The 18,846-nt window shown below is 40.6% G+C and overlaps 1 protein-coding gene, 1 non-coding gene and 1 pseudogene across 2 annotated transcripts in view; all 3 read right to left on the reverse strand.

The window, feature by feature from the left end:
* ARMH3 (armadillo like helical domain containing 3) overlaps nt 1-18,846 on the reverse strand; it is a 177,392-nt gene that overhangs the window by 20,364 nt on the left and 138,182 nt on the right. The window contains exon 24 of the mRNA XM_040486247.1: nt 16,153-16,231. Coding sequence (XP_040342181.1) covers nt 16,153-16,231 — 79 coding nt within the window. The remainder of the gene's footprint in view (nt 1-16,152; nt 16,232-18,846) is intronic.
* On the reverse strand, nt 3,221-3,327 carry LOC121037617 (U6 spliceosomal RNA). The gene has a single exon (XR_005793879.1). It is a non-coding gene; the product is annotated as a U6 spliceosomal RNA (small nuclear RNA).
* LOC121037149 (40S ribosomal protein S29-like) lies at nt 4,552-5,164 on the reverse strand (annotated as a pseudogene).

Raw genomic sequence — 18,846 nt, forward strand, 5'->3', positions numbered from 1 at the left:
GTGGAGAAGGGGCAGAGAGAGAAGGTGACAGAGAAACCCAAGCAGACTCCACAGTGTCAGCATGGAGCATGATGCCAGGCTCGAACTCATGAACTGTAAGATCATGACTGAGCTGAAGTCAGACGCTCAACCAACTGAGCCACCTAGGTCTCCCAAAACAACATATTTCTAAATATCACTAAAGATATGAGAAAATACTGTGAAGTGAACGAAAATGAAAACACAACTAACCAACATTTGTAGGATGTTGCTAACAGAGGGGAAATTTATAGCACTAAATTTTTATATTAGAAAATAAGATGGGTGCCTGGGTGGCTCAGTTGGTTAAGCATCTGACTCTTGGTTTCAGCTCATGTCACGATCTCACAGTTTCATGAGCTCAAGCCCTGCATGGTCTGTGCACTGTCAGTGAGGAGCCTGCATGGGTTTCTCCCTCTCTTTCTGTCCCTCCCCGCTCACAATATCTCTCAAAATAAATAAACTTAAAAAAAGAAAAAAAAAAGAATTAAAATTAGTTATCTAAGTTTCTACCTTAAGAAATTAGAAAAAGAAGAGCAAATTAAACCAAAGCAAACAGAAGGAAATAACAAAGATAATCATGTAAATCAAAGAAATAGAAAACACAAAAATAACAGAAAATGAATGAAACTAAAAACTAATTCTCTGGAAAGATTAATAAAATTGATAAACCTACAGCCAGACTGGTCAAGAATAAGAGAGGAAACATACACATTATTCATCATGAATGATAAATCTTACAGGCATTTAAAAGAAAAAAGGATAGGGGCGCCTGGGTGGCTCAGGTGGTTAATAAGCATTGACTCTTGATCTCAGCTTGGGTCATGAACTCATGGTTCGGGAGTTTCAGCCCCACATGGGGCCCTGCACTGACAACATGGAGCCTGCTTGGTATTCTCTGTCTCCCTCTCTCTGCTCCTTCCCCACTTGGATGCTCTCACTGTCTCTCTCAAAAATAAATAAAATAAACATTAAAAAAAAAAGAAAAAAGGATATACATGAACAAATTTTACCAATAAATTTAACAATCCATATTCCTGAAGACACAAATTACTAAAACTGGCCCAAGAACAAGTAGGAGACTTGACTATTCCTAAGTCTATTAAAAAAGCTGAATTGGGGCGCCTGGGTGGCGCAGTCGGTTAAGCGTCCGACTTCAGCCAGGTCACGATCTCGCGGTCCGTGAGTTCGGGCCCCGCGTCACGCTCTGGGCTGATGGCTCAGAGCCTGGAGCCTGTTTCCGATTCTGTGTCTCCCTCTCTCTCTGCCCCTCCCCCGTTCATGCTCTGTCTCTCTCTGTCCCCAAAATAAATAAACGTTGAAAAAAAAAAAAGCTGAATTAATTAAAATGCTTCCCACAGAAGTATACTGATATATGCAATTTTACTTTGAAACACATAAAAAAATAAAATAGATTGATGGAGCGCCATCCTATGGATCAGATATGTGAAAAAATATGGTAAATGACAGAATCTAGGTGGTTTTATCAGTATTTACTATGTAATTTTTCATCTTTACTATATGTTTGAAATTTTTCATAATGAAATTTTAGGTAAAAAATTCTTCTCGCAGGGGTGCCTAGGGTGGCTCAGTCAGTTGAACATCTGACTCTTAATTTCGGCTCAGGTCATGGTCTCTTGGTTCATGGGGTGGAGCTCCACATTGGGGTCTGTGCTGACAGCGTGGAGCCTGCTTGGGATTCTCTCTCTCTCCCTCTCTCTCTGCCCCTCCCCTGCTCTCTTTCTCAAAATAAATAAATAAACTTAACAAAAACATTCTTGGGGCACTTGGGGCACTGAACTTTAGCTCAGGTCATGATCTCATGGTTCGGGAGTTCGAGCCCCACAACGGTCTCTATGCTGACAGCTTGAGCCTGAAGTTTGCTTCAGATTCTGTGTCTCCCTCTCTGTCTCTGCCCCTCTCCAACTTGCACTCTGTCTCTCTCACTCTCAAAAATTGAATGAACATTAAAAAAATTTTTTTTAATTAAAAAAAAATTCTTCACAAGGAAAACTCTAGGCCTGGATGCCCTCAATGGTTAATTCTATTAATCATTAAGCAAGAAATAATACCAATCCTACATAAACTTTTTTTTTCCCTACACAAACTCTTTTTTAAAAAATGGAGAAAGAAAAAATAAAATAAAATAAAATAAAATAAAATAAAATAAAATAAAAATAGAGAAAGGAAGGAATATGCTCCTGTGGTAGGGTCTCCTCCCTATTGAAAAAAAAGAAAAGGAAAAGGAAAAAAAAAAAACACCTCAAGGCAACCTGGTTATACGCAAACATGATAACATCCCATCATAACGCAAACATGACCTTGTAACATGAGACCACTTAATCGTATGTTACCATATATGGGAGATAAAAAAGTAAAAAATACATGAAGAAAAGTAAAAAATACATTAAAAACTATGCCACATGACATTCGGGGCTCAGTTCTTCAGGTAGGAACCCAACTGAGCAGTGCCAGCAGGAATAAAGTTACTTCCTGGAAAGAAAAGCCTCAGTGTCACAACTCTCTGTGAGAGAATCCTGCTATACCCCAACTTATTTTATAGGGTAACATTACTCTAGTATTAAAACCAGACAAAGACATCACAAGAAAACTATGGACCTAACATCCCTCATAAACACTGATGCAAAAATAATCTACAAAATATTAGCAATTCAAGTTCTGTAACACATAAAATAAATACTATTATCATGATCAAGAGGGGTTTATCCCAGGAATGTAAGGTTAAGTTTGTATTAAAAATCAATCACTGTAATTCTATATCAGAATAAAGAGAAAATCCAGGGGCGCCTGGCTGGCTGGTGGTAGAGAATACAACTCTTGATCTTGGGGTTCTAGAGTCAATGCAATTCCAATCAAAATTTTAGCAGGCTTTTTCTGTAGAAATGGACAAGCTCATCTTTTTTTTTTTTTTTTTAATGTTTTTATTTTTGAAGGAGAGAGAGACAGAGCATGAGCCAGGGAGGAGCAGAGAGAGAGGGAGACACAGAATTCGAAGCAGGCTCCAGGCTCTGAGCTGCCAACACAGAGCCCGACGCGGGGCTCGAACTCACGAGCTGTGAGATCATGACCTGAGCCGAAGTCAGACACTCAACCGACTGAGCCACCCAGGCACCCAGACAAGCCCATCTTTAAATGGAAGGGCAAAGGACCCTAGAATATCCAAAACAACTTTTTTTCTAGTAAAAATATGGAATGCGTCCTGAATTTGCGTGTCATCTTTGCGGAGGAGCTGTGCTAATCTTCTCTGTATCATTCCAATTTTAGCATGTGTGCTGCCAAAGCAAGCACAAAACAAGTTTTAAAAAGAACAAAATTAAAGGACTAATATTACCCGACTTTAAGATTTACTACAGACTTACAATAATCTAAACAATATAGGGCATAAATTTAGACATGCAGACCAAAGGAACAGAACCCACATATATATGGTCAATTGATTTTTTACAAATGTGCCAAGGCACTTCAATAGGAGAGAGAACAGTCTTTTCAACAACAACGGTGGAACAACTGGATATGTGAGGTAGGGGGTGGAGCGGGGTAGAACGAACATTTACTCATCACACACCATACAAAAGAATCAATGTAAAAAAAAGGCAGAGGAGTGCCTGGCTGTCTCAGTCAGTAGAGCATGTGACTCTTGATCTTGGGGTCTTGAGTTTGAGCCCCACATTGAACATAGAGATTATTTTTTAAAAAAATAACGTGAAATGGGTCGTGGAACTAAATGTGAAAGCTAGAAGTATAAAACTTACAGAGGAAAATGTAGATGAAAAATTTCACAGCTAGGAGTAGGCAAAGATTTACTAAATAAAACACAGAAGCACAAATCATTACAAAAAGATTAATAAATTTATCTTCATGGATGTTGAATTAAATTAAAATTAGTTGTTATTAGGGGAGCCTGGGTGGCTCAGTAAGTTAAGCATCCAACTCTTGATTTTGGCTCAGGTCACGATCTCACACTTGGCGTGTTTGAGCCCCACATCTGGCTCTGTGCTCACAATGTGGATCCCAGTGCTTGGGATTCTCTTTCTCCCTCTCTCCCTGCCACTCTCCTGCTTGTGTTTGCTCTCTCATTCTCTCTCTCTCTCAAAATAAAGAAACTTTAAGTAAGTACTAACTAACTAACTAACTAACTAACTAACTAACTAGATATAGATAGGTCTTCATTAAAATGTCTGGACTATAAAAAACATCATTAAGACAATGCAAAAGGCAAGCCATAGACTAGGAGAAAATATTCACAATAAATATATATGACAAAGAACTTGCATCCAGAATACACAAAAACTCTTAAATAACACACACACAAGACAAATGAACGGATTTTCAAATTCAAGTATTTATTTACTTTGAGAAAGAGAGTGTGTGCACCATGGGGGAGGGACGGAGAGGGGGAGAGAATCCCAAGCAGGCTCTGTGCTGTCAGTGCACAGACTCACACCGGGCAGGCTCGATCTCACTAACCGTGTGGGATCATGACTTGAGCCAAAATCAAGAGTCTGACACTTTAACTAACTGGGCCACCGAGGCACCCACCGATTTTTAAAACAAGCAAATAGTCTGGACACTTCACAAAAGATATATAATGGCCAGTAAGCAAATGACAACTGCTCAACATCACTTGTCATAATGCAAAATAAAATTGATAGTAAGTTACTTGTTTTTTTTAAGAACCATAACTGAAGTATTTTTATTTTATGTAAAATGAGTTAGCATTAAGCTAGGTCTCTTAGATATCCACCATCAGGTAGGTATCTTGGATGACCCATTCAAGGAAGTTCACTTAATCCAACTTAATGAAGCCTATATCCTTTGTGCACTGATGAAAATACAGCCGGCACATATCGAGGCTGTGTTTCTGGATCAGACCATGTGGGTTTGAACAGAACAAGAACCCTGGCCAAATTTCCTCAAATGGCTCTAGGAGAGCTGCTGGTGACCCATTTTGGATGTGACACATCTTGCATGCGACAAGGCAAAACACAATACTAATTTTTTAAATTGTAATGTATGTAGTATAATGAGAACACTGCATACCCATAGAATAAGTAAAATTAAAAAGACAATTCCAAGTGTGACAAGAATATGGAGTGGCTAAAACTCTTACTCATTGTCAGTTGGAATGAAAAATGGTACAACATTTTTGAAAACGGTTTGGTTTGGCATTTTTTAAAAAAGATCTTTATTGAGATATAATTTATATGCCATAAAATTAACTCATTTAAAGTATACAATTCGATGCTTAAAAATTTTTTTAATGTTTATTTATTTTTGAGAGAGAGATAGAGACAGGGCATGAGCAGGAGAGGGGCAGAGAGAGAGGGAGACACAGACTCCAAAGCAGGCTCCAGGCTCTGAGCTGTGGGCACAGAGCCCAACACAGGGCTCGAACTCACGAACAGCGAGATCATGACCTGAGCCGAAGTCAGATAATCCAACGACTGAGTCACCCAGGCACCCCTTAATACTTTTAGTGTATTCACATGGTTGTACAACTATCACTATGATCTTAGAACATTTTCATCAGCCCTTCAAAAAATCTTGTACGCATTAGCAGCCATTCCCCATTCTGTTTCCCAACCCTAGCCATGGGTAACCACTAATGTATTTTCTGTCTTTATAGATGTGTCTATTCTGGACATTTCAAATAAATGGAATCCTTTGGGTCTTTGTGTGTGGCTTCTTTCACTTAGCATATGTTTTCAAGAGTCATCCATATTGCAGCATGTATCAGTACTCTATTCTGTTTTATGGAGGAATAATACTTCATTATAAGGATGTATCACATTTTTTAATCTATTCAGTTGCCAATGGACATTTAGGTTGTTTCTAGTTTTTAGTTATTATGAATAATGCTACTATAAACACTTGTGTACAAGTCTTTGAGTGGACATATTTTCATTTCTCTTTCAGTAAATACCTAAGAGTGTCATAATATAGATGAATCTCAGACACAAAAGAGCACACAGAAAAGACACTGGTGGTTGATTAGGGCCCAGACTCATGGTTAAGACTGACCACAAAGGAGAACTTTTTGCAGGGATGGAAATGTTCTACATGTTGTGGGGGTGGGGGTGGGGTGGATAGTGGATATATGTATTTGCATGATATATATCATGTCAAGTATACCTCAATAAAGTTTTTAAAAATTCAGTAAATCATGACTAGATTAAAAACAAAAAAGATGGGGGCACCTGGGTGGCTCAGTTGGTTGAGGGCCCAACTCTTGATTTCAGCTCAGGTCATGATCCTAGGGTTGTGGGATCGAGCCCCACATCAGGCTCCACACTGAGGGTGGAGCCTGCTTAAGATTCTCTCTCTCTCTCGGGGTGCCTGGGTGGCGCAGTCGGTTAAGCGTCCGACTTCAGCCAGGTCACGATCTCGCGGTCCGTGAGTTCGAGCCCCGCGTCAGGCTCTGGACTGATGGCTCAGAGCCTGGAGCCTGTTTCTGATTCTGTGTCTCCCTCTCTCTCTGCCCCTCCCCCGTTCATGCTCTGTCTCTCTCTGTCCCAAAAATAAATAAACGTTGAAAAAAAAAATTTAAAAGATTCTCCCTCTCTCTTTCTCTCTCTCTCCCTCTTCTGCCCTTCTCTCCCATTTGTATGCTCTCTTTCTCTTAAAAATTTTAATTAAAAAAAAAAAGATGTACAACTATGGCAGTAAGCTTATGTCTTTTTTTGGTATTACTATTCCATTTTTGGTTGGGGCAAGAATGATTCAGACTGATGGCAAGTAACTAAGTTAGGAATTCTCAGTATTTTGACAATGCCAAGGATTCTCCTCATTGTGCTCCTCCTTTCCACTCCTCCCTCCACTCCTTGAAATCCTCCCTGACAAATTCAATGGACTCTGGGCAAGGGTACCTGTGTGGCTTGATTTCAACTCTTGATTTCTGACTCTTGATTTTGGCTCAAGTCATGATTTCAGGGGCCCTGTGTCGGGCTCTGTGCTATATGTGGAGTTTGCCTAGGATTTTCTCTCTCCCTCTTTCTGCCCCTTCTCTATGCTCTTCCCCCCTACAAATAAAAAGAATAGACAGATAGATAGACAGACAGATGGGCTCTGGGTGGCAATCAACAGTGTCTGGAATACTTTTCAAGTGGACACTAGCTACATGAGGTTTTTATAAGTGGCTGTACTTACCTGGACCTTCTGACAAACTCAATAATTTGCCAAGCTTGGGGGTTTATAGGGTCCTTCCTGTCTTTACCAATCTAATGAAGGTTCTGATTTTTGCCTTTTTAGTGAAACTGAGGCAAAGATAAAGATATAAAATGATCATGGCTCTCCTTGTGGAAACTCATTCTAAATAAGGGTCACTGGCCAACCATTTATGGATTTCTGAGGCAATATTTCTCTAGGGTACAAGGAGACCAGGGAGGTTTTATCTGTCCTTAGGTTTATACAGGGTCAAGTGGGGCTGCTGCAAGCATGCCGCATACATCAGCTGAGTGAGGTCTACACAGGCAAAGGTCTAACCAAGAAGTAGTGATGCTGATTCTTACATTGTGAAGTCTTCAAGGCAGGCACAATCTTTGCATTTTTATAGCCCCTGGCTTGGCACATAGCAGATACTTCTATACTTGTTGCACCGAAGGAAATTACTCTGGGGAACTTGAGGCTAGGGCACATATTCCTTGTCTTATTGCTCTAACCAAAGACACTCAAAATCAGAGAATTCTTAGACCAAAGGAGGTTCTTGAGGGTTTCCTTGAGAGGCAAGGATTGGTTGTTTTTTAAAACACTTTAGCTCAAAGTGGCTGAAAAAAAGAAAACAAGCCAACAGCCCAGGAACTAGAACAAATAACAGCCTGGTAACAAAAATCACAGGCTCTGTTGAGTGAGCACTTCTCCCTCTACTGTGTGCTTACAGTGACTTTCTATCCAGGATAACCTGGATATCTCTCCGGGGCACAATTATCCAATATAATTGTTTGGAAACAAGGATCCAAAAGGTGAACAAATCTCTTAGGCTAAAAAAGATGATGCCTTTTAAAAGGTAACTGTTTCCTCTATACAGCTACCTTGCATATAATACGTAGAAGTTTCTCCCCTTATTTTTCTATTTTCATCTCCTATACTTCAGGATTAAACTCAATTTCAAAACCAATATACGTTGGCCAATTCTCCCAGTCCGTCCATGTCTTTCAAGCCTGCTACCAAAGGGCTTTCCACTTCCCTGAGATTTATTGATCTGACAGACTGGCTCTGCCCTTCAGCAAGGTGGATCAGATAATGAACCTCACAGTGGTGATTAGTGAGAGGCCATCAGCTGGTTAAAGGAGTGGTGACAGTGACTTTCTTTAATTTCCCTGGGCAGTTGCCCCCACCTCCCTGACTTTATTTGGCTGAAGCCCTAGACAGCCCTTGTAACGCTTTTCTTTGCACTAATTACAGATCCAGTGTGCCCAGTGCCCAGGCCCTTTCCCTCCACAAGCAAGGCACGCAATCACGCTAAGAGGCAGCCAAGGAAATGAAGGTGGGGGGAATCATGACACACAAATATTGCATCAGGCGTTCTCCTTCTCTGTGGCTTATTATAGGCAGGCCACTCCCCCCCGCTCAACCCAAGAGGCAAGTGTCTCTGTCCTCCCCACCTGAGGTGTCTTTCTTTGGAAACATATCACGGAGGGAGAGAGAAAACATCATCTCTGCTCCTAACTCACGAGCACTGTGACATGGGGTCTCTGCCTCCCTGCCAGGACTCACGGATCTATCCCTCCCTAAAAGACAGAATTCTTTACCAGAAATCCTAGTTGTGAGCTATCCACAGTTTCTCTTCTAGTTGAGTGGGTCATTTTTAAGACTGCAACCTCCTTTGTGCAGTTATCACTGCGAAAAGTCAAAGTACTGTTATGGTACCCAGCAAAAACATTTCCCGTTAGCACAACTTAGAAGAGGTAAGTTTGCATGGCAACACTTGAGGCCTCTGATGTTACCACAGTGGCAAACTGTGCTCTTTCTAGCACACCTTATAGAGTTTTGAGCTACCTCCTGAGGAAAGGGTTGCAGTGGAAATAAAAGTTCCCGGAAGATCTATTTGGGAGGAAAGAGGTGACCAAAAAACAAACCAAAGGGGGAAGTCTTACTTGTACACTCTCATTTAATAATTGGAATAAAGGATCCTTCTTAGATTAAACCAAGAAAGCAAGGGCTGCTGTCCCCTGTAACCTCTGGAAAAGCCGACAAATACTGCAATTCCTACAAGCTCCAACACTATTCCTCTATTCGCTGCCAATGAAGCTTCAGTGGCAGTGAAGCCTGACTGAGGAAGACCAGAAGTTCATGTAATGCACATTTCACAATTCATATTTAATTGGAGAAAATGCTGTCAGTGGCAGAGATGAATAATAAGCTGAGCTCTTCACCAGTGACCTCTGCATTCATCTAGCTTGGCTGTGGGACATTAATTTTGAGAGTCTTTGTTTTGTTGTTATTTTAACAAAATGGAACTACTACTTTAAAAACAATTAAAATTCAGTATGCTTTTAGATTTTGACCCATATAAATATATTGTCTATTACAAAAAAATCTTTTTATTTTTTTTAAGTCGCCTTTGGTCTGTGGAAAAGCTTTATTTCTCACAGTAACTTTGCTGACATGCTTGATGGAATAAAGAGACTCTTTCCTCATTTATAAAGTTATCATACTGTGCCAGAGCCTCTACCCAGGCATTTCTGTCTGGCTGACAGGCAAACTCTCCAGGCCCCTGTTCAGTACTTTCTTTCCTCAACTGAACGGTCTCTTCCCAAACCAGGGCCTTTTCCCACCCCACCAGGGATGAGCCCTATTATCTGCACTGTATCTGCTTCTCCCCCCACCTTCCTTCAGAATACCTGGCAAGCTCAAGCTGTCACACATGCCTTGGCCTGATGAAGTGGAAGGAGCTCAGACTTCAGTGTCAGACAGACTTATGTTCACATTATGGCTTTGCAGTAACAGCTGTGTGACCATGGACAAATTACTTAGCCTCATTAGCATCCTCATCTGTAAGAGAGCTGTACCTATCCCAAATAGTTGATACAACAATGAAGCAAGTAACCTATATAAAAGTGCCCAGCTCAAGAACTACTAGCTTTTCCTTTCCTTTTATCTATTTGTGTCCTCTTAAAATCCAAGAGGACTCCCCTTTCTCTGGCAGTGAAGCCCACCTCCTGGTCCAAGTGAGACCACGGCCATCCTGGCAGCACATCATCAGCTTATCCTCTTATCTGGACCTTCTTAAGATGCCCTATATAACATAAAGTTGATTTCCGAGGTTAAGCAGCTTGTAAGAAAATCCTTCTTCCCCTGACTCTGTCTTTCCTGTTTTAGTGAATCCAGTTAACAAACAACTCATATTGAACTTTTTTTCTGCCAAACAGGTCAACATTCAGCTGGAGTCTAAGCAAAGGCAACAAGGAAGGCAAGGTCTCTGACAGCCAATGCTGTGTCCCATGTTTGCACTCAATAAGAGTTCACACAGCAACCATCACTCAGGGTTATAGAGAGGCAGTGCAAAACTACAGGCTGTTGTGGAAAAACAACAGGAAACTGAGTCATGGCTATCATCATAGGAATCCTAAACCTTAGGTCTCCAGCAGGTGTCTCTGTCAAGGCTGCTTTCCATGGTGGTTAAGGCCCTACTCTAAGATGAAAAAACATCACAGGGACTCTCAGAGTGAAATATTCAGAGATCTCAACTGTCCCAGGGAGAACTTTCTATCAGTGGCTCTCATGGGGAAAGTGAGCTACACTCACTCCCTGCTCAGAAAGTCCTGCCTCACAACTTTACAGCCTGCTTCTCCCAATGCTCCTCAACAACTAGTAATGTGCTAGAGCTGGCTCATACATAAACCGTGAGATCATGACCTGAGCCAAGGTCGATGCTCAACCGACTGAGCCCCCGCCGGCACCCCAAGATTTCACTAGGATTTCTCAATGCCTAGCATTTATTTGTAGTGGCTCTTATCTTAGGATCAGGAGAAAATCAAAAAGGTTTAGAAAGATTACTAATAGGTATACTAGCTTCCAATGTAACCTTCAGATGTGAAGCATCTCTTTTCCCTAATTTACTTTAATCTAATCCTATAAATAAGTTATATTCTTTGCTTTGTCACAATACTTTTAAAGATATCTCTTGCAATATACAATATTATTCGTGCCTCCTCTGAGTCCAAAATCCAAAGCCCACAGTGAGAGTGGAGACTTAAAGAGATAATGGGAGGTAAAACTCCATAAAATTCCGAAAGTAGAAAACTTAAGAATCTGGTTACATTGTCCTATGGTCCTGTGACATATGGGGATGCCAGCAGACCACCTTGCTTATCCTCCTGGAAAATTGCTAAGCCTCCCTGTAGAGAAATGTCTGGTAGTCTCCTCAGCCACTTGGATGAAAGGAACACCAGCTTCAAGAAAGGTTTGCCCACTCGGAAAAACAAAGAATAGTGGTTGCCAGGGGTGAGGAGGAGGTGGGAAAGGAAGTTGTTCAGTGGATAGGGGTTTCGTTTTGCAAGATGAAAAAGTTCTAGAGATCAACAGTGCAATGATGCACACATATCAACACTGGTGTACTGTACACTTAAATGGTTAAGATGGTAAATTTTGTTATGTACTTTTTACCATTTTTTTTAAAAGCTTGGTTTGCTCATTAGGCCTTATCACATGCCTAGCACTGAGGCTGGCTCATACTAGGCCTTTGATTAACACTTATGAATTGAATCAAAGGCAGTACAATTAGGTCAGGGAGGAGAGTCAGTACATTGTGGGTTATGGGGTCTGTGATGACAACTGAAATGACAGAATTGTATTTCTAAGTCATCCAGCCTCTGGATATCCTGTGATCCAAGGACAAGGGTTACAGAAACTCTGGTACTCTTCTCCTTTCTTTCTGTCCTTTTCAGGTCCTCGCTTTGAGTACATTTTACAATCTATGCCTCTCTATTGACCCAATTTGTATCCCTGCTCTTTCAAGGCTCAACTCAATTCTCCTCTCCTCCATATGGCCTTTCCTGACCACCACAACCTGCAAAGGTCTTCCTCTAACAGGAGTTCACAGATCCCACTGCTAGTACTGGTCAGCTATCGATAAGCTGTGTTAAGCCATCTCTTGAACTTATTCCATCCTTTGAGAACAAAGGCCCTTTATCATACTTCTCTATTCCTCAAATGCCTAGCATAATCTGAAGCACAGAGCAGGTGCTAAATGCTAAAATTCTGATAGGTGAATGAAGGCTGAAGAAAGCAAGGGTGGGCCAACCATTTATTTGCTTTCCCATGGGATATTTCAAAGTCACAAAATTGGTCATGAATGTGACTAAAAGCTTAAGGAATCAGGCACTCAGAGAAGGTTTTGACTTGAATCCTAAATTGTGACTACGTACTCTAGATATTCAGAGCTCTAGAGAATCTTCCGTAAAATTCTACCATGAAGTCCTTCCTCTCTTGTCTATTAGGAAATCAGAGCTGATATAAATCAATATGTCACAGCATTTGTAAACCAAAACAAATACTGAATAGCTTAAAAAGAGCTCAAGATCCTCAATGGGCATTTTCAAAGGTCTGATGGCATCAGGAACAAGGAAAGTATAAGGTACTTACTACTAAAGGAACTATGCCAGTGATTCTTAAAATTTGGAGGGCGGTGGGGAGATGTCAAAGACTGGTTAAGAATTTTAAGAAAGATGGACTTTTTTTTTTTTAAAGATTTAATTAAAAAAAAAACTTTTAAAAGTAATCTCTACACATGGGGCTCGAACCTATAATCCCCAAGATCAAGAGTCACACATTCCACCAACTGAGCCAGCCAGACACCCCAAAATGGACCCTCTTTAAGAAAAAAAAAAAAAAAAAAAAACGGGGCACCTGGGTGGCTCAGTTGGTTGAGCGTCTTACTTCGGCTAAGTCATAATCTCATGGTCTGAGTCTGAGCTCCACATTGGGCTCGCTACTGTCAGCCTGTCAGCGCAGAACCCACTTTGGATCCCCTGTCCCCCTCTCTACTATTTCCACGTTTGAGCTCTCCCAGAAATAAACAGATATTAAAAAAAAAAAAAAAGTACATATATAGAGAGAGAAAGTAAAACAGTGGTTACAGGGGTGGGGGGAGGAGAAATGGGCAGATGGTGTTTAATGGGCATGGGGTTTCAGTATGAAATGATGAAAAAGTTCTGGAGGTGGACGGTGGTGATGGCTGCACAAAGATGTGAATGTACTTAGTGCCACTGAACTCTACACTTAAAAATGGTTAAAATGGTAAATTTCACGTATATTTTATCATATACATGAAAAGGAGTCAAAATGAACAAGTTTCACCATCAACCTTGGACAAATGTGACATGTGTATAAAGTTATAACAATGCATGCAGTTTATTACACTAGATAATGAACAACTATTCTGTCACACTGAGGGTACTGACTGATTAAAAAGCTCGGCCCTCCATGAAGCCAATGAGAAGTAACAGAAAAATGTCATGTATCTTCTGGAAATCTGAAAAGAAGCTCCAGTGTAAGAGAATGGGCTTTGTTCAGTAAGCAATAATGAATTTACAAATATCAGTTTGAAATGCCTCAAACAGAGGCTGGAATGTGTCTGGATGCTGTCAGAACTCAAAAATTCACAAATCTCTTGCCAGAAGAAGATGGCAGGCTGGGCAGGCTCTAGCAAAGAGCCTTCTCTTGTCTGCTGTCTTACTAAGTGCTATAAATTCCAGTTAACACCTATCCATAGTCTTCAGGGTTTCTTTTTTTTTTTTTTTAGGGGTACTTTATTTATTTATTTACTTACTTACTTACTTAATGTTTATTTATTTTTGATAGAACACAAGGGAGGAGAAGAAGAGAGAGAGGGAGAGACAGAATCTGAAGCAGGCTCCAGGCTCTGAGCTGTCAGCACAGAGCCTGACGTGGAGCTCGAACTCACAAACCATGAGATGACGACCTGAGCTGAAGTCGGTCGCCCAACCGACTGAGCCACCCAGGTGGCCCCTAGGAGTGCTTTAGAATCTACTTGGGGATTAAGTTCCTGCTTTTTTTCTCTCTACTTAGTTTGCTGCTAACAACTACAGGGCCCAAATGGATCCCATAGCCAGCTCTTTGGGAAGCTGTGAATACACTTAACATTAAGTGATAGTAGCCATTTATGTTCAGAAGTGGAGGGGGAGAAGTGCTCCAACACATGTTGGAGATTAACAAGGCGGTCAAATACTTCTAATCTGATAGTGCTAAGAATAAAACCAAGTGCACCCTAATGCTGTCATTTAGAGCCCTTCAAATTCAGCTAGGGAAGAGAAGCAACAACTATTTTAAGGGCAGTTTTGAAAAGGGTCCTAGAATAGCAACACCCTTCCCCCACTCCCAAAGTGAAAAGGATTGCTAAGAGAGCTAGTGTACAAAACTCTGTGACAGCAAGGACTACACTTAGATTATTCACCATGGATCCTCACTACACAGCACCACACCTTGCAAACGGCAGGCATGTAATTACTTGTTCACTAAGTAAATCTTTCAGAGCCGTTATCTCTTCTCCATTCTTGAATAGGACTGTGTACTCTCCCTCCCCACAGAAATCACCTCATCTCTGGCTTGTGGACTCTTTCTGAGAGGCACTTTCATCACTTCATTTAACTTTGAGAGAAGTTGGAGGAGGGTGAGGACACGTGCTTGCTAATCATCCTTTTCCAGATTGCCTCGTGCGCCAGAATGGATTTTTATTATTGGTCTGTGGCTGCTACTGCTGTAGAAAGATTTCAGCCTGACCTTCCCAAGCTGCTGGGGAATGAATACTGCACGTGGCTGACAGGGAAAATGTGCCTTCCTTTTTTCTTTTCTTTTCTTTTTTTTTTAAAGCTTTTAGACTAACCAGAGCTCACTGTGGTAGGAAAGTCACCCTTTCTCTTATTATACAAAACTCAGGATGTTGAATTCTTTTGCATAAAAATGATATAGTAAAACCAATCTGAACTGGTCCAACAGGGAAAAGGTAGCATCTTGAAGTACCTCACAGAAAGCAGTGGCATCAAAGAACAGGACTTGGGGAAAAAAGAAAATGAAAGCTATTTACAAAAGCAGTTTAAATAAGAGGATGGATTCTCACAGCTGGCCTCACAAAAGAGAACAAATATGTCAAAGGGAACAACAGACTAACAGAGTCCTATCCATCTGGCTGAGGAAAGAGCCACTGGTGAGAATACTGAGAGGCCTGTTAGGGAAAAGGCTTGCCTGGTGCCTCACTGAGCTGGCTGAATAGCTTTTAGGAACACTGGAACACTCGCTCATACCACTGCTGGTTGGCTCTTCTAGCAAAAGATTCAGAGAAGGGTTTCACCGATATACTGGCAAAAAAGGGAGAGCATATTTTATTGGTTTGGAACTTATACCTTTACTCTCGACTCATGACTACCCCGGCCCTCCAGCTGGGGAGTCAGGTAGGAAAGAAAGGAGATTGTGTAAATGGGATGTCTCAGTTGGTGCTTTTAAAAACAGAACTCAAGAATCTCATTCTGAAACATCAAGTTCAATCCCATGCCACGCTAAAGCCCCATCTGTACTTTTATATAATGCAGAGCCGAGTGCAGGCACTTAGGGAGAAGGGGAAATCAGGCCAGACTCAAGGAAAACAAACACATAATGCTATCTGCATCTCCAACTCAGTCCATACCACAGAAAAACCTGCTCAGAAATAACTGCTCAAGGCAAATAGAACTCAATTACTAAGGAAAATCTGCCCCAATGAGGGCTCATATTTTAACAAGCCAAATAGCATCAAATTAAGCTGAACTCAGGGTTTTTCTAATTGGCAGTTTTATCCATTTCTAAGTTCTCATTTCTTATTTTTAAAAATAAAAATGACTCTCTGCCTAAAATTAAAAAAAGAAATGCCTATCACCCACTCTAAAATAATAATTCACCGAATTTTCACCTACATATCTTCTATACAATTAATGAACCCCTTACATGGCACAAAAGCAGAAGCCAGCACTCTATTTAAAGTACTATCAACAAATCCCTTACTAATTGCTCTTAGCAGCCTGGCTCCTGCCACCAGATGCTCAGTCACAGAATACCTCTGCTATCAAAGAGAGGACAACTGCTTGATCCCTGCCACCAACTCTGGGGAGGGTTGTGGCTTACCTGCTCCTCTGACAGTTGGGATATGTGATTCACAGCAGCATAGGATTCAATTTTGGGGTTAAAGTGATTGATGATGGCCCTGAAAAAAAGAATTAACATTAATATGGCATCAGATGGAAGAAGCAGATAAATAAGTTAAAAATAAGTACCAAGTACCCTCTGGTTTAGAGTGTGAGTACGTGGGAGTGATTGTCAGAGAGTAACTATCTTTTTATTGACCATGAGGTCACATGGTGGGGAACGGATAACTCTGAAATGAGAAGTGTTTACAACTTATTAGATAAAGAGGAGAATCAAGTGTCTCTGTTCTGCAAATGAACCAGGGGGAAAATCTCATAACCAAACAAAAAACAAAACCAAGCCTCCTTCAGGCAAGAAACAAGACCCAGGGGGCTCTCCACTAGGGGGCCCTGATGTTTCAGTCAGAAAGAAAAGTAGTTTTCTCTGCTCTGACTTAGGAGAACAGGGCACTTGGTAAAGCTGGACCAACATGTAGGCTAAATACAATCTCTGAAGAAGCTGAGCTTTATCAAAGCCTAGAATCAACCTTCATACTTGTTAGTTAATAATTTCAAACCATAATGTTATTTCCAGCCATTCAAAATCTGAGTGTTATTTTCAAACACTTCCTTTCCATCACCTTCACATTCAAGGTCACCAAGTCTTATCAAATATAGTTCTTAAAAATCTCTGAAATCTGGGGGCGCCTGGGAGGTTCAGTCGGTTGAGTGTCCGACTCTTGATTTCAGCTCAAGTCATGATCCCAGGGTCGTGGGATTACGACCCACATTGGGGCCCCATATGGGGCTCCACACTGAGCATGGAGTTTGCTTAAGATTCTCTCCCCCTGCCCCTCTCTCCCCCATGAGTGTTCTCTCTTAAAAAAAAAAAAAAAAAAAAAGTCTGCCATCTGAAATAAATAAAGTTCCATGAAACCAATACTTCGGTGTATATACAGGTCCTTGTCACTTCTTATCTCGTGTAGCAGAAAAAGCACAGGTTTCAGATCAGAGTTTAGCATAAGTCCAAATTGATACAAAAATGATTAAATAAATGGGAAGAGATGAATCTTTCTTTCTTCTTTTTTTTTTAGAGACACAGCATGAGCAGGGGAGAGGGGCAGGAGAAGAGGGGGAGGGAGAGAGACACAGAGAGAGAATCTTTTTTTTTTTTTTTTAATATATGAAATTTATTGTCAAATTGGTTTCCATACAACACCCAGTGCTCATCCCAAAAGGTGCCCTCCTCAATACCCATCACCCACCCTCCCCTCCCTCCCACCCCCCATCAACCCTCAGTTTGTTCTCAGTTTTTAACAGTCTCTTAAGCTTTGGCTCTCTCCCACTCTAACCTCTTTTTGTTTTTTTTCCCTTCCCCTCCCCCATGGGTTTCTGTTAAGTTTCTCAGGATCCACATAAGAGTGAAACCATATGGTATCTGTCTTTCCAGAGAGAGAATCTTAAGCAGGCTCCACACTTAGCATAGAGCCCGACACAGGGTTCGATCCCACAACCCTGGGATCATGACCCAAGACAAATCTTTCTAACAGAACAATTTCAAATAGTATGTGTGGATACTCTCCCCTTTAGGAGTTGGAGTTAGGTTCCCATTCCCACTGAGAGTAGGCTAGACTTAGTGACTTATTTCCAAAGAATAAAATAGAGTAGTAAGAGAGGAAAATGGTAACTTTACAGTAAAGAATCTTGGAAAATACTGTGTTATTAGCCAAGTGAAGACGGTGAACATTCATGTGGCATGAATCTGGTATTCACGTAACCTTTGGTATGATCTTTTGAGAAGGGCACTTTGCTTCTGTTATATACTTCCAAAATCCATAACCTCAATCTAATCATGAGAAAAACATGAGATAAAACCAGGCTGGGGGCATTCTACAGAATACCTGGCCAGTACTCCTTAAGACTGTCAAGGTCATGAAAAACTATACTTGAGGAATTGTCACAGACCAGAAGATCTTGAGAAGACATGACAACTAAATGCAACATGATACCCTAAACAGGACCCTGGAACAGAAAGAGAATATTAATGGATAAACTGGTGAAATCCAAATAAAATACGGAGCTTAGTTAACAGTAATGCACCATTGCCAGTTTCTTAGTGTTGAATAAATGTACCATGGTAATGGAAGATGCAGGAAACCTGGTTAAGGAGCATGTAAGAACTCTATGTATTATCTTTGTACTTTTTCTATAATTCTAAAATTATTCCAAAATAAAAACTTTATTAAAATTTGTGTGCATGTGCACCTGCACATGCATGTGAATGTACGGTAGCACAATTGAAATCAATATATTCTTTTAATATAATTTACTGATAGTATAAAATTCTTGAACCATTTAATCTAATATGGGTAATGAAAGTATAAGCCAAAGCTTAAATAAAAAAAATCATGGTTTGGCCATTTGTTATTTTGGGTTTTTGGGATGCTATATGTCTCAGAGGAAAAAAAGTGGGAATAACACCTACCTTAGCACTTAGTACAGTACCCAGGAATAGTACATTGTAGGCATAAAATAAATGTTTGTCGAAAGAGTGACTAAATCTTAAGAGGATTCTTGCAACATTTATATAATAAAGCAATGTCAAACATCTACCACAGTGCCTGGCACACAGCTGGTACTCAATAAATATTCAATGAATGAATACATCAAACAGGACAGTAATGGGTCAGGAACA

The sequence above is a fragment of the Herpailurus yagouaroundi genome, unplaced genomic scaffold, assembly GCF_014898765.1.
Source record: "Herpailurus yagouaroundi ecotype Mexico unplaced genomic scaffold, PumYag 163, whole genome shotgun sequence".
Taxonomy (NCBI): Eukaryota; Metazoa; Chordata; class Mammalia; order Carnivora; family Felidae; genus Herpailurus; species Herpailurus yagouaroundi.